The following is a 13,787-nucleotide window of genomic DNA, read 5'->3' as shown; positions in this document are numbered from 1 at the left end:
CCCTGTTGACTTGAGGGGGGCCACGGTTTTACCCACAGTCCCCACCTGCATGCAGGTGTTTGAGGAGATGTCTTTATGTGTTGTCAGAAAATGACTTATGAGAGAGATGCACTTTTTAGAGTTCAAGCTTCTTGTTATGAAGTCGCTAACAACTCCAGGCAAGTAGCAGATGGGAGGGAGCAGGGACGCTGCGGGGGAAATAGATAAAATCACTCCGATCTCCATGGAGGGACCATAGCAAGAAACGTTTTAGGATTGCAGCCAGCGTCTACTCGTAAATTTGCATCCTGGAGCGAGGAAGCTGTCGATACCGAATACCTCGTTGAAACCAATAACTGGAATCCCCACTAATGAATTATTTACAGCGCAGGCTTCATTTTGGCATTGGCCGCAAGAGGGCACTGGGAAGGGACCGAGGAGCAGAGCCAGTACATCAGGCTTCCTGTTTCCCAAGAAAAAAGGCAATTTTACACACGCACGAAATGTGACCATCTGCAAAAAATCAAATCCCCGGCACTCTCCAGGGACAGCACTTGGGACCTGCAGTTTCTTTACAGTCTCCAGGGGGAAACACGGTCTTCCTTGGACTGGAAAGTCAGCAACTCCTCCTGTCCTCCCCCAAAAAATAATTTCTTGCACTCATTTATTTTCTCCCTGCTCAATTAGCTCAATTATTCCTTTTTAAAGTTGCTCTGCAGAGGGCAGCACTTCTTGTTAGCAATACAAGCCTCACCAATGAACAAGGCCCAAAGCAGCAACTACTTTAAGCTATTATTTCTCTCTGAATCGGGTTGGCTCAATAAGGATCGAGTAGTGAAATATTCACTGCCCAGTATCTGGTCCTTTCAGTGGGTCTCCAGGGGTAGGAAGGGGGAAGCATTTTCTTGTATTGGTTTTTAGGGGGTGTTACAGAGTAAAGGTTACCTGTTGCCCTTTGCATCAGGTTCAGATAATTTAAAATGAAGTAAATTAAGCTCAAGATCACAAGTAGTTACTTCTTCAGAGCGCAGTAGGTCATTGCATATGGAGAGACTGCAGCCTTGGCTATACACATAGCTTTGTCACCCATGTGTTTTTGGAAGCCATAATTTGATCCTGGCACCTAGCTACGGCTATACGTGCCTTCCTGCCCCTTTACAGGGCTGCTCCAGACTTTAAAGGAATACAAAATTCACAACACCTGCTTGAATATAGATTGAAGAGCCCAATTTCTAAATCATGCCCTTACTTTCTGTACTAAATTGCTCCATTTGGCTTCACGGTACCGTGATAAAACAAGAACAGCGTGTGTCCATCAATTGTGACCTAGCAACATACTCGTGAAAGCCTGGTTACAGTCTATTAGATGTGTGGAGAATACAGGCATGAAAGGCTTGAAAAAGAGATGATGACAGTGTTACTGAAAAGGGATGCAGGGGAGAGAGTCTCATTCAGATCTTAGGGCAATAGATTTGCATTTTAATTCTCCCCCATCTCATTTTTTCCTGTCTTTTGTTGTGCAAGGTAGAAGTGCCTCTGAAGCCCAGCTGCTTTGCACTTAGCCTTCTTCTGTGGGATGAGTGAAGCCCTTTGAACGATTATGTTTCATCTCAATAGATACTCAGTGAATCACTGTGATGCTGATCACTTCTTCCATGGGACAAAAGCACCCGAATGATCCCAGCTGCTAGTTCAACCCCAGGTACATGTTCTTAGCACATTTTGGGGATGATTAGCATCATGTTTTATTAGCAGCTTGAATAGCAAGGTCTGTAGTGCCAGCAACAGGTGTGCCTGTAATCCCTGCATATGCATCTTCAAACAGCTCTCTGCAGGCCAGCTGCCAATTCAGTGCACACATTTCTGACCTGGAAGTGCAAACGGGTGTCACTTATGAACAGATGGGGATCTGATGGGTGCCCCACTACTGATGAAAATTTGACTCTGAAGATCCATGCTGCTAAAAATAACAGTGATCAAAAAAATAAGGATTCACCGTTGATCAAAGCACGCATCATGTGCTTATAACACATCTGTTCCAGCCAGGGGAGCAGATGGGGCAGCAAGGGAAAAATGCATGTTTCCCCAAAGCTCTAGGAAAAGCCAGGCAAAAAAAGAAAAGGAAACTTTCAATGCAGCTTATACTGTGGAAGCGCCCACTTTAAGGGACTCCCAGGGACAAATCAGTCACTGGTAACTTCTGAGGATAAGAAAACAGAGAAGGATGGAGAAGATCTTGAGCTGCCGATGCAGATGGCACTGGGCTTGCCTAGGATCCTTCAGCATACATGAAGATCTCAGTGGCGCCACGGGCAGAACTGCTGCTTATTGCACGGAGCAAGTCCAGGCTAATCCTAACACTCCCTTCTGTGTCAGGATTAGCAGCCGTAGGTTTGGCATGTAAACGCTCTGAGTTTCTATGTGCAACTCAGCAAAACCATTTGTACCAAGGTTTTGTCACCGTTATATGGTGCCCTGGACCTGCACGAAGGAGTGGAGAGAGAGACACCTACACCAGAAAAGCAGAGAGGCAACCTAAATAACAGACCCACGTCAAGACAGCTCTTTCAAGACCAGTTCACAGGCAGATATGCCCAGGGGAGATTGTTCTGAATAATGACGAAGCAACAGCGGGTCGGACTCGATGATCTATTAAGGTCCCTTCCGACCCTAACATCTATGAATCTATGAACAGAGCACGAGTGACAGTTTCCAAATGACTCCATCTACTTGGTTTATATTACCACTATCCCCTCCATGTGGGAGTCTTACGGTGTTAAGACACACCAGAAAAAAGTGTGCACTGCTTAAATATTTGGCATCTGCGGTTTGGTCCGAGCGAGGCCGACGGCATCTCAAGTCGCAGCGCTATGTCTGGAGCGGAAAGAGGCAACGTAGTCGTCGTGCAGAGGAAATGAGGAGGACCCGGATGAGCGGTTCAGCAATAGGGATGGACAAAGAGACTTTGGTTCTTCAAAATATCACGGAGCAAGGAACAACATGACTTGGATGGAGCAACGCGACTTGTTTCTTTGGAGGGAAACATGGCTCTATCAAGTCAGAGGGCACATAAGGTACAAATGCAAGAGTGGACAGGATGGTGGGCGTTCACCCAGGACGGCAGACAGAGGTCTTTAAAAGAAACATAAGGAGTTTGGATTAGCCACACTACGATTAACCCCAGCAAGACCTCCCTCCTGGGACTAGGTCAAGAGAAAGAGGTCAGGCATTGGAGAGCACTTAGGGAAAGAGGAAGCAAGAGACGTGGGAGGAATGACCGGAGAGGCAGGAGAACTAGGGAGAAACAGGTATCAACGGGAAAAAGGAAAGCCAAGATTTCTAAGAGGAGAGTACACCAGCCAGGGTTGAAAGCAGTAAACATGTAAAAGGGAGAAAAGATAGAGTACAAAACCCAATCAAGAGATCATTAGAGAGGTATCAGAGACAGCAGGCTCAGCAGAGCAGAGACAACAGGACTCCTGGAGCTGGAGAAGAGGAGCTTGTAGCAAGGGTTGCACCCAGTATGTTCAATGAGTTTAGAAAAGGGAGAAATAAGGGAGAAGGGTTTATAGCAACCAAGGTAGGTATAGCACCGGTTGTTTTTAAAGAACAAGGAAGACCGTAGCGTCTTCTACCTCAAGGGGAGCAAACTTGAGGAGCAATGAGAAGAGATCCAAAGCCAGACAGGAATCAGGTCTGCATCGGTAAAAGGATCAGCGTGGAGAAGCAGCAAGAATCATTGGTCTCGAAAGAAGAAGGAAGTGGTGCTGGGGAGGGAAAGAGGGCAGCTTTTCTTCAATAATCCACCTCCAGGGATTGTGCAGAAACCAGCACCCTTTCTTTGGCTCTTCCTACCCTAGCCAAAGCCAGCTGACTTTCCCTCAGCTTTCGACAGCACCTCGGGCAAGCTGTAGGAATGAAGGACACTAAAACTCACAAATTTAACACATGCACCAGGTCCCCACCTAGCCCTATGCAACTCCGGCACCAATCTTTATTTAAAATGCTCTCCAGCTTTGTTACCCTAAGATGAAGTGTTTTGTCCATGCACAGTCCTGACGAGCAATGGCAAAAGGCAGGAAGACCTGCAAGAAGCACATATCGTATATGCACGTGTGCACACGGGGCTTCGACCGTCAGAAAAAAACAGGAAAATGAAGTTACCGTAACCATCGGCACAATATAACGCCAGTTTTTATTCAGGCTACCAATGGAGCTCATCTCTTCCTCGGTGAGGCTGAAGTCAAACACCTAAAACAAAGAGTGAAGACATTTTTTCTAAAACGGCGGTTTCCAATCGTAGTTGTTTCTGAACTTTGCCACCCGGCTTTGTTACGCTCCTAACCATTCCTGCCAACCGCCCTCTGCCCCAATTTTCTCTAGGGAATGCAGAAATAGATAGCTGGCTTTGCAGCAGGGAGGTTCACATCTGTGTGCCTCAACACATCGGAGAACAACCCGAAATTGGAGCAGACCCAGGGCTTTGAAACCACTCCAAAATGCCATCCGGAGACACGAGCAACAGCAACCGCCTTTTTCAAAGAAAGGACACAAAGGAATAGGAGGCTGGAGTCATTGAAGTTATAATTGTCAAACATTCCTGTCTGGACTGTAAAAGTAAAGTCTCGGGGCAGCATCGGAGAGTCTAATGATTACATTTAAATCCAAAGAAAAGTCAAATTGAACGTAGCATGTGAAATAATATCGACAAGAATAACTGCACTGGAAGCTGCAAACTTGAGAGCGCTCCGACCCCCTGATTTCACGTCCCAGGAACTAGCACGAGCCATCAATCGGCGTCGGGAGCAAAACCATGATAGTGTTGGACTAAGAATTAAGGGTCTGATTTAGGGGGACCATAAACGGTTAATGTAATGGAACCAAGTCAGGCTTTCCCCACCGCTCGTGTATTCGTTTAAATTAGTTGAGGCAACTCAACAAAAACTTTAGATAGAGGCCTAAACTTTGAGGTCTTTACTCAGAATTGACTCTTCAGCCTTTCCCGGTATCCAACAGCAAACTTATACAGAAGTCAAAATCCCGGGGGCCATCCTGGTGAATAAATGCTTCACAGTGCACCAAATCCAGTTCCCAGCTGCTCTAGACTGGACTCAACACAGCTTCATTCTGCTTAATGGCATTGCTCACTATTTCCACCAGTGTCATTAGCATTTGCCTTAATATGAAAGAGAGCTGCATGATCAGACCCTCTTTTTTTTACTTATCTATCCATGAGTACGATCTAAGAATCGGGGGCAGAAAGACCTGCATCCAAACAGAGTTATTAATGCTAACTCCCAGTAATTTCTGAAGTGAAATACACTCTCTCTATTTTAATCTGGAGCAGGAAAGGCGTATCTTTAAAATATACTTCTACTACAGCTAGTCCAGCTAGAGCGTGTCATTCAAATGACTGCTTCCTACAGAAACACACAACTACCCCGATGGAGAATAAAGACAAGAGAGTGACTGCTCTTTACCAAGCAGCTTTGGGAAAGATGATGTCACGAGAAACAGAAATTCTCGTTTACCTAATGTTTATCTAACGAGACAACTGGGCGCTAGAGATTGCCTTTACAAATGGCGAGATCGAATTATTTGAAAAGCAAGTGCTTGCTGATAAAGCCTTTTTGTTGCTCGAAACTCAGATGAATGTATTTTGCTTCTGTATCTCAACACCAATGCCTGCAGCGCTGATCGTAAGGCATGGGCTCGGCAGCCTGGTTTGCTGTTATGCAGTTGTGAACTCTTAGGTCTCCCCCACAAAAAAGCATTGCTGATCCCTGCGCCTCACTCAACATCCTCTCTTCGAAAGAAGGGGGTGAGCTCTCACCTGGCGATTCTGCAGGATGCGGGCAGGGGTGACGCTCTTGGGAATGGTAACCACATTACGCTGGGCTTGCCACCTGGTAACACGGGAGGAAGAGAAAGACCTTAACTTCTACACACGCAGCCCAATCTGCCCCAGCCCCGCCAGCTCTCTGCTTCTCCGGGCCGCAGCATTCAAGTGTCTGTACACGCGGCTGTAACACCCAGAACCAGAGGGGTTAATAAGCAATAATGCGTGCCTCTCAGAGGCATTTGGTATTTTGCCTAAATAGGTCATATTAGTTAATATAAGCTTGTAGGTTTGTAAACTGCAAATGTAACTTGTCTGTCATAAGTTTAACCAAACTGATAAATTAACTGTTCATGGAACCGACTGGGCCCCAGAGGCAAAGCTGGAGCTGTGAGATTAGCCGGCCTAACGGGTTTTTGCTCAGGGTTCAGCCTTAGCAATAAAAACTGGATCTAACTGCTTGGCACACCCAATACATTCCAAGAAAGCATATTCAATTAAAGCTTAAAAGAGGTTGGGATTTAGGCGGAGCGATGTCAACTTCAAACCTAAAGGTGCTGCATCATAATTTGCTTATTAGATAAACCCAAGTCCGCGTAGTAAGCTTTTATGATCATTTTAACACCTTTCAGTCCCATAGGGTAACAGCTATAAGGCAATATTGTGAGTGGTCCTGAGGCCAACAGATTAACATAAGACTAAGTATAACAAACACATGCATCAAGTAGCCAGCAGGAAGGAGGAAACAGAACGGTCATTTCTGTCCCACGCCCGGACCCCAGACTCCCGGTGCGAGTGAGGATTGGATCCTGAGCAAAGGACCTTCCCCGGTAATCCCTCTGACAGCGTTGATCATCAGGGATGCCTGACTGCGCTGGAATCACTTGGTGCACGCCTGGCATTGAGGGACTATCGATAAGTTGCCAACCCATGTCTGTCTATTTGTCGTTTTGAACAGCCCAGTGTGGCTAATACCCTGGCAGTGCCCAGTTGGCCTGTGACAGATTGATCTATCTATCTGTTATTATTATCTGTTGTTATTATTTACTATTAGCTCGGATAAGTTTTTCTACCAAGAACAAACCTGGGAGAATTCTCCCTGATTATCTGACTATGTACACACAGCCTGCACTCCCTCAGAAAGGTATGTGTGCCATCTCCTTTTACCATGGGGACCTTCAGTCCCTTTTGGGGGGTCCGACATGGTTATCATTATCAAACCGAAGCAGGGCAAACTTGTCACTATAAGAAGAGTTAAATACACACACCCATCTTTCATAGGTGGCTGCTACTTTTTGATTGTTTAGCTTTGAGATGTCTGATATACAGATATAATCAAATCTGCTACTTTTTGATCGTTCAACTTTGAGATGTTTAATATATCTATACATCAAACATCTCAAAGTTGAGCAACCAGAGGGTAGCATATTGGGTACATCTATACATCAAGCATCTCAAAGTTGAGCAACCAGAAGGTAGGAGATTTGGTACATCTATACATCAAGCGTCTCAAAGTTGAGCAACCGAAAAGTAGCAGATTGGGTACATCTATACATCAAATGCCTCAAAGTTGAACCGCCAAGAAGTAGCTGCCACTTATGAAAGCTTCAACTCAAGGCACTGCACAGGGTCAAAACAGAAAGTCTGTGGGGGAGTCAGGAAAAGAGGCCAAATCTCTTTAGCCCTTGTCCAAAGACTTGAACAGAAGAGCCTGTCCTTCCACCAGCTGCCTAACCAACCCTGACCCCAGATCTCTGCTGTTGTGACTGGAACCAGGGGGGACGAAGGATAAAACAAAGTTGACTGCAAGACATTGATCCTATTCCAGACGTAGCCAAATACCTTTACTTCCTTCTGACGAGCTTCCGTGACTCTCAGAAGAAACTCAGAAGGATGAAAACCCTATGTTACGCTACGGAGGGTGCAAAGGGGAGAAAAAATGGTTGGCCAATTAGACTAGATCTAAGCTATAATGAAATGAGGTGTGCTTTAGTCCTCTTCAGAATGATGATTTTCTATCGACAGGGAAAGCAACTAGCTTCTTTAATTATTGCCACTTGCTTCAGCAGGGTCTAGTCAGAGCACTGCCCTCTCCCCCAGGTGTTGGTTACCTGAGGATGATCTGAGCTGGTGATTTGCCATATTTGTCTGCCAATGTCTTGATCCCGGGTTCTTCCAGAAGCACGGGCTCATCAGGGTGCTTCCACATTCGATCAGGGGAGCCCAGGGGGCTGTATGCAGTGACGACCAGCCCCTTTTTATGACAGTGAGCTATCAGCTCGTTCTGGGCTAGGTAGGGATGACACTCCACCTGTTAAAGCAGCAGTCAGTGAACACCCGGCCAGCCAGCCTCAACACAGCATTGCAGTAAATTGAAGGCTAAGTACACAGGGAAGAATATCATCATCATCACCGCAACCACCCTAATCATCATCACCATCACCACCCTAATCAAAATTGATTGTGAGGAACTCTGTGATATTACAACTCACAAATCAAGAGAAACCAGAAGTTAACTCATGGTTTCAACCTTTATTCATTTGCAGTTTTCAACCTTTATTCATTTGCAGACCCCTAAAAAGTTTTGAATGGAGGTGTAGACCCCTTTGGAAATTTCGAATGGAGGTGTGGATCTCTTTGAATTGTAAGTGTGGGTATTCACATACTTTTGATTGATTGTATTCGACCCCTTAGACACAGTCTGCGGGCCCCCAGGAGTCCACAGACCACAGGTTGAAAACCACTGGTTTAGCAGATCATGGCAAATTCATATTCTTGCCTTAGCCTGAAAAACACCATGTCTAGCTCCACTACACACTTCCAGCACCCATCAAAATGCATTTATTGAATAGCACTCCATCTTATAGTGTACAAATCCAAACTCTCTGGAAACCCTGTTAGAAAAAGGAGCTCAGCCAGCACATAGTAAAGTAAAGAGAGGTCATGATGCATTTCCAAAACTCTAGGGGAGTGAACAGGTTCCCCCAAATCTTATTTACTATGAAATCTAGAGCTTCATGACCAGAGCCCCAAATAATCAAATAACATAGTAGTCTTCCATGGTCACATGGGTAGATATAGAGCACTTTTTAAATGCGTTCAAAGAAAGCAAAAGCACCACTATGCAATTATACCCTCAGCACAAACAGCCGTGCTGTCCGGGCGATGGACCAGGACCGTGGGTACACACCTATGCTTGCAGCCAACCTGCTTCCAGTACCGTCTGCTGAGGCGATGCTGGCTTGTCTGCAGTCTTAGCCAGCGCAGGCGAGGCCGTCTTTCCAGGGATTCATTCCTACCGTCTATACCATGATGCTTTGGAAAGACATCACGATCTTTTAAAATCCCACTTGAACTTGAGGGCTGCGTCAGCCATTTGTTATGAAGAAATCCTAATCAGGGTATTAAGGGCTCCACAGCTGGTAGCTGATCCTAACGCTGGCTCATTTCAAAACCTGTGCCTGTCCAGAAGGCTGCAACCGCTGTGTTACTTGTGGTTTTTTCAGAGGAGGACCTGGTTGCTCTGATCCACGCTTCTGACACTCTGAGATTTCTGCATCTCCAGTGGAGTCTATGTGAAGTTATTTCACACACCCCACCAAGGGGTACTGGCATAAAATGCAGGCATTTGCACATCTAGCAGAGTTTTTCCCACTGTGAATACAAGACACCGGTGCTCCACAATGTGCACCAGCTCTCTACAGCCTCCTAGTTAAAGCATGATGTCAGCTCTGACCTGAAAAGCCCTAAGTGGACCCTCCTATCTATCAGAGGGATCCTCCTATGCTATGCACTGGGACCCTCCTAGCACAGAGATGACCTTCCTCCTTATCCCTACAGACATGACCAGCTGAACTGAAGCTACACAGTTAGACAGATATCCCAAAGGTGAAACTCTATCATCTCTATTTAGCCAAGCCGGCATGGAGAGCTCAAAGGCCACAGACTTAAACGCTCTCCCAGGGAAGTTCTCCAGCATGAGAAGCTCTTATATCAAGCACGGATGGGGCTCGCTCCTCTTTGAGGCTTCCCCTGCATTGCTGTGCTGGTGCCAGTGCCTGCGCCGCTGCGGGAATGCACCACAGGCTACGTGTGCTCGACATAGAACAACGAGCTAGCACTTCTTCCCTCGCCCAACGTGCATAAAAAGGGACTCTCCTCCTTGTCTCACCTGTAGCACAGCGGGCTTGATGGTGGCCATGCTGAGGATGTCATCAATCTGACGGCTGTTGAAGTTGGACAGCCCAATAGCCTTCACAAGGCCTTTCTCTACCAGCTTTTCCATAGCCTTCCAGGTCTCCTTGTAGTCAACGTAGTCAAAACGCATCATGCCATCAGGGTTCTTGGGGAAGAGATTATCTCCTCGCCTACGGCATTAAAAAGACAATTTCTATCACTGCAATCGTTCAGTAAAAGAAGCGTTTGTCCAAATTCTTGTAGCAGACCAATGCATGCGTTACAAGGTCCTGTCGGAGGTGAGGCTACCTTTGACTCAAGCATATGGAAAACTGATTTGGATCTTGTGCGTTTTGTATTTCAACTCATTTGCCGAAAGATCGTTACCTCTAGCAGAGCTGGATGTAACACCAAGATAGCCAAGATACACTCTGCAACCGTTCCCCCTGACTTTCATTTCAGGAAAGCATCAGACTGAAACAGAGACTCTTCAGCAGGACTCAGGTCGTCTTTTGAGATTGCTCCAGGGAGCTGAGGGCAAGACTAAACTGCGTCCTAGGTGTCAGTGGGAATAGGTTTGAAATCTCACCTTGCTGCCTCAGGGTTAGGAGTGTTTCCAGTTTAGTCCTACAGACCCACATACACACACAGAGCATCTAAGAGTGCCTGGACACACACAAGGCATTGCAGAAAGCATATCATTGGTCTCTGAGGCATGCAAACTGGGATGGGAACCTTTAAGACATAACTGCACCCACCCACTTGTTCCCACTCCGTACACCCCGAACATCATAAAACGTAACATAGCTGCTTTCTGGTGCACTGAAAGTGTGCTTTCTAACAGCAGCACGGGACCTCTAACCCAGGCATTGGGTTGCCATGCTTCCTTACTTTACCCCAGCTGAAAAACAAGGGATTGTGAAAAGTGGCAGGAGGACAGAGTTCTTGCTCAGACAAATAGTAGGCTTAGCACCAAAAAAAAAAACATTAAAAAAATTAACCTTCCGAGATCACGCCTGGGAAAAGCAGAAGCACAGGAGAGCAGAAATGAACTGCAAGCAGGTTTTTGTTGCTAGATTTGTGTATTGCAATGAGGGTTTAAATCTTGGGACCTATCGACATTGTGGTTTTAACTGAAAGCATGAGTTTTAGTTCCTGTTCAGAGAAAGCCCATTAGCTCAGCTTCCCCTGGACCATCAGCTGAACATGAGGCAGCGTGTTCTTGTTGCAAGAAAGGCCATCAATATACTGGGTTATATGCACAGGAATGCCACCTGCAAACCAAGGGAAGCAATCCTGCCACCCTACTCAGCGCTTGCGAGGCATCACTTGGAGTCCTGCGTCCCCCCACATGTCAAGTAGGATGTGGACAGGCTGGAGAGAGTCCAGCAGAGAGCAACAACAATAATTAGGGGCCTGGGGGGAAAGACTTTTAAGGGAAGGGCTGAAAGAACTTGGGTTACTCAAATATCTACAGGGTGGTTAGAGAGAGAATAGAGATGGGCTCTTCTCTGTGGCTGTCGAGAGCAATGGCCTCAAGCTGCAGCAGACAAAATTAAGGTTGGAGATGAAGGGGAACTTTCTGACTCTGAGGGTGGTCAAGCATTTGAACAGGAGGCCTAAATCTCCATCCCTGGACATTTTCAAGAGCAGGTTGGACAGACACTTGTCTGGGATGGGTTAGTCAGGGATAATCCTGCCTGGAGCAGGGGCTGGACTAGATGATCTTGCAAGGTCTCTTGCAGCTCCACTTTCCTATGATCCTATCGTGAGCCATATACGTATCAGGAAGACTCCTCTAAAGGACCAAATCTCTCTCAGAGGATTAAGTCTTGCTCAGCTGATAATACCCAGGGGCCATTGAGGAGCCAGTCCAAACTAGTCCTCAGAGGTCCACAGAAAAGAGAAGTTTCCCCCAAATTTTCAGCCTTTTGTGTAGCAACATCTCCCCTGAGAATAGTCATCCTCCTCCCCTCGGCCTGAGGGCAGCACAGCTAGGCTTCCCACGGATCGCCCGTTCTGCAACCCTGAGACGCAAGACAGAGACAAAGAAGTTCGATTTAAAAAAAAAGAAACGAAACTAAATGAAACTTGCACCTTGTACTTTCTTATATTCCCTAGTTATTGGTGATAAATGTGTTTGGGTTGTCTATGAATGGTTTCCTACTCTTCTATCAAAAGAGGGAATTCAAGGGCGTGACAACCGGTTAACTGGCCAGTCGCCTATTAATATCCATGGGCAACAGAAGTAAATGTGCAATGGGAGGGGAACGAGAACTTCCTCCGCTGTTACCTCCTCCTGTCTTACAGCTGCCAGTATATAAATGTCATGGTAGGTCACAGTTACAGCGCTTGCTCACGGTGCATGATTAAGCATTTTATCCAATCCAGTCGTAAATGTTAATACTTGGCTCCTGTTGCTTCCACCAATAGATCTCAATGGTATTGATCTCCTTTGTAAAGGGCTTGCATCATATCTGACAGGCAGTGAAAGGAGGCACAGAGAGATGAAGCAACTTGGCCCAGGTTACCCAGCAGATCAGCAGCAAAACCAGGAACAGGACCCAGATCTTCTGGGTCGCAATCCCAGTGACCTGGGGGGACGATGGCACAACCTGACAGATTTTACGTTTGGAAAAGATTTCCTTTATAATGGCCCAGATTCTCAGCTGGAATAAAACGACACAACTTCACTCATGTCAGTAAAAGCATATATCAATCTGCAGTGGAGGAGCACCCTAACCCGGGCATCCTCAGGTCAGCCCTACTAACCACAAGGAAACAACTGCATCAAGGATTGCACAGCTGCAGGGAAAGAAATCTGCATTTATAATCAGGTGGCCTACAGCGCTGCAAGGCCCCCATCGCCCCGTTCTCTTCCCAGGAAGAACTCACTCGAAGGCATGTGGCCAGTGAATGAGGTACAGGTCCAGGTAATCCAGTTGCAAATCTTTCAGAGATTTCTTTAGAGCTGGCTCCACATCCTCTGGGTGATGCTTCGTATTCCATAGCTTTGATGTCACAAATAGTTCATCCCTTTTAACGAGCTTAGAAAAAGAAGCGGGGGGGGGGGAAAAAAAAAAACCAAATTATTGGCACAGCTCACATCAAAGACAATGTAAACGCAGTGAAAGGCACTGGCCAGAAGGAGACACGTCCACAGCAGCTCCTCAGACAGAGAACCACTAGATTTTAAATTTAGAGGGGGTAGTGTTGAAACCTATGACCTGTATACCCAAAGGAGCGTGAGACGGAGGATGAGAAGAAAAATAAGATTTTACATGGAAATATCTGAGTCTCTGCTCCATTCCCCAACATTTCTAGTAACATTCAAAACGCCTGGGGAGCCACGCACGTCTTCAAGTTCTCCACAGCGAATCTCTTCTGCGCTAAGTGCAACCTGGTTTTTTGTCCTGTGTTACCCCCATATACAAATGCGGCCAAAACAGGCATTAGAGCCATTATTCAGCTACAGATGGCCAAAGAGGATAGACTGTTTAATTGACTCCAGTATAAATTAGGTTATTCATGTATTTCTGTTTCACGAGTCCCGTTTCTGACCCTCAGCTAGCTTCTGTAGTTACTGTGCTCGGCTACAGACGCTCTTTCCAGAGTGACGTCCTACCTACCGAGAGCGCTTCACATGGAAAGAAGGTAGGAAAAATACTAAAAAACCATAATCCACAACTTTTTCTACTTGGCTCTTTGTTAGGGCAAGAAGTATTCCTGACACCCTGCACGCCTGCCAAGAACCCAGAACTTTAAACAGATGTAAAAAGGAAGGCAATTCAAT

At 46.2% G+C, this 13,787-nt stretch overlaps 1 protein-coding gene across 2 annotated transcripts in view; it reads right to left on the bottom strand.

The window, feature by feature from the left end:
* Nucleotides 1-13,787, bottom strand: part of AKR1A1 (aldo-keto reductase family 1 member A1) — a 29,990-nt gene that overhangs the window by 1,290 nt on the left and 14,913 nt on the right. For both annotated transcript variants that reach the window (XM_006268031.4, XM_019489675.2), the window contains exons 4-8: nucleotides 12,890-13,041; nucleotides 9,990-10,185; nucleotides 7,930-8,129; nucleotides 5,813-5,885; nucleotides 4,144-4,230 (exon numbers count right to left, since the gene is read on the bottom strand). In XM_006268031.4, coding sequence (XP_006268093.1) covers nucleotides 4,144-4,230; nucleotides 5,813-5,885; nucleotides 7,930-8,129; nucleotides 9,990-10,185; nucleotides 12,890-13,041 — 708 coding nt within the window. The remainder of the gene's footprint in view (nucleotides 1-4,143; nucleotides 4,231-5,812; nucleotides 5,886-7,929; nucleotides 8,130-9,989; nucleotides 10,186-12,889; nucleotides 13,042-13,787) is intronic.

The sequence above is a fragment of the Alligator mississippiensis genome, chromosome 5 (assembly GCF_030867095.1).
Source record: "Alligator mississippiensis isolate rAllMis1 chromosome 5, rAllMis1, whole genome shotgun sequence".
In the NCBI taxonomy this organism is placed as follows: domain Eukaryota; kingdom Metazoa; phylum Chordata; order Crocodylia; family Alligatoridae; genus Alligator; species Alligator mississippiensis.
Note: the sequence above shows the minus strand (reverse complement) of the source record. Positions and strands in the feature narration are given on the sequence as shown.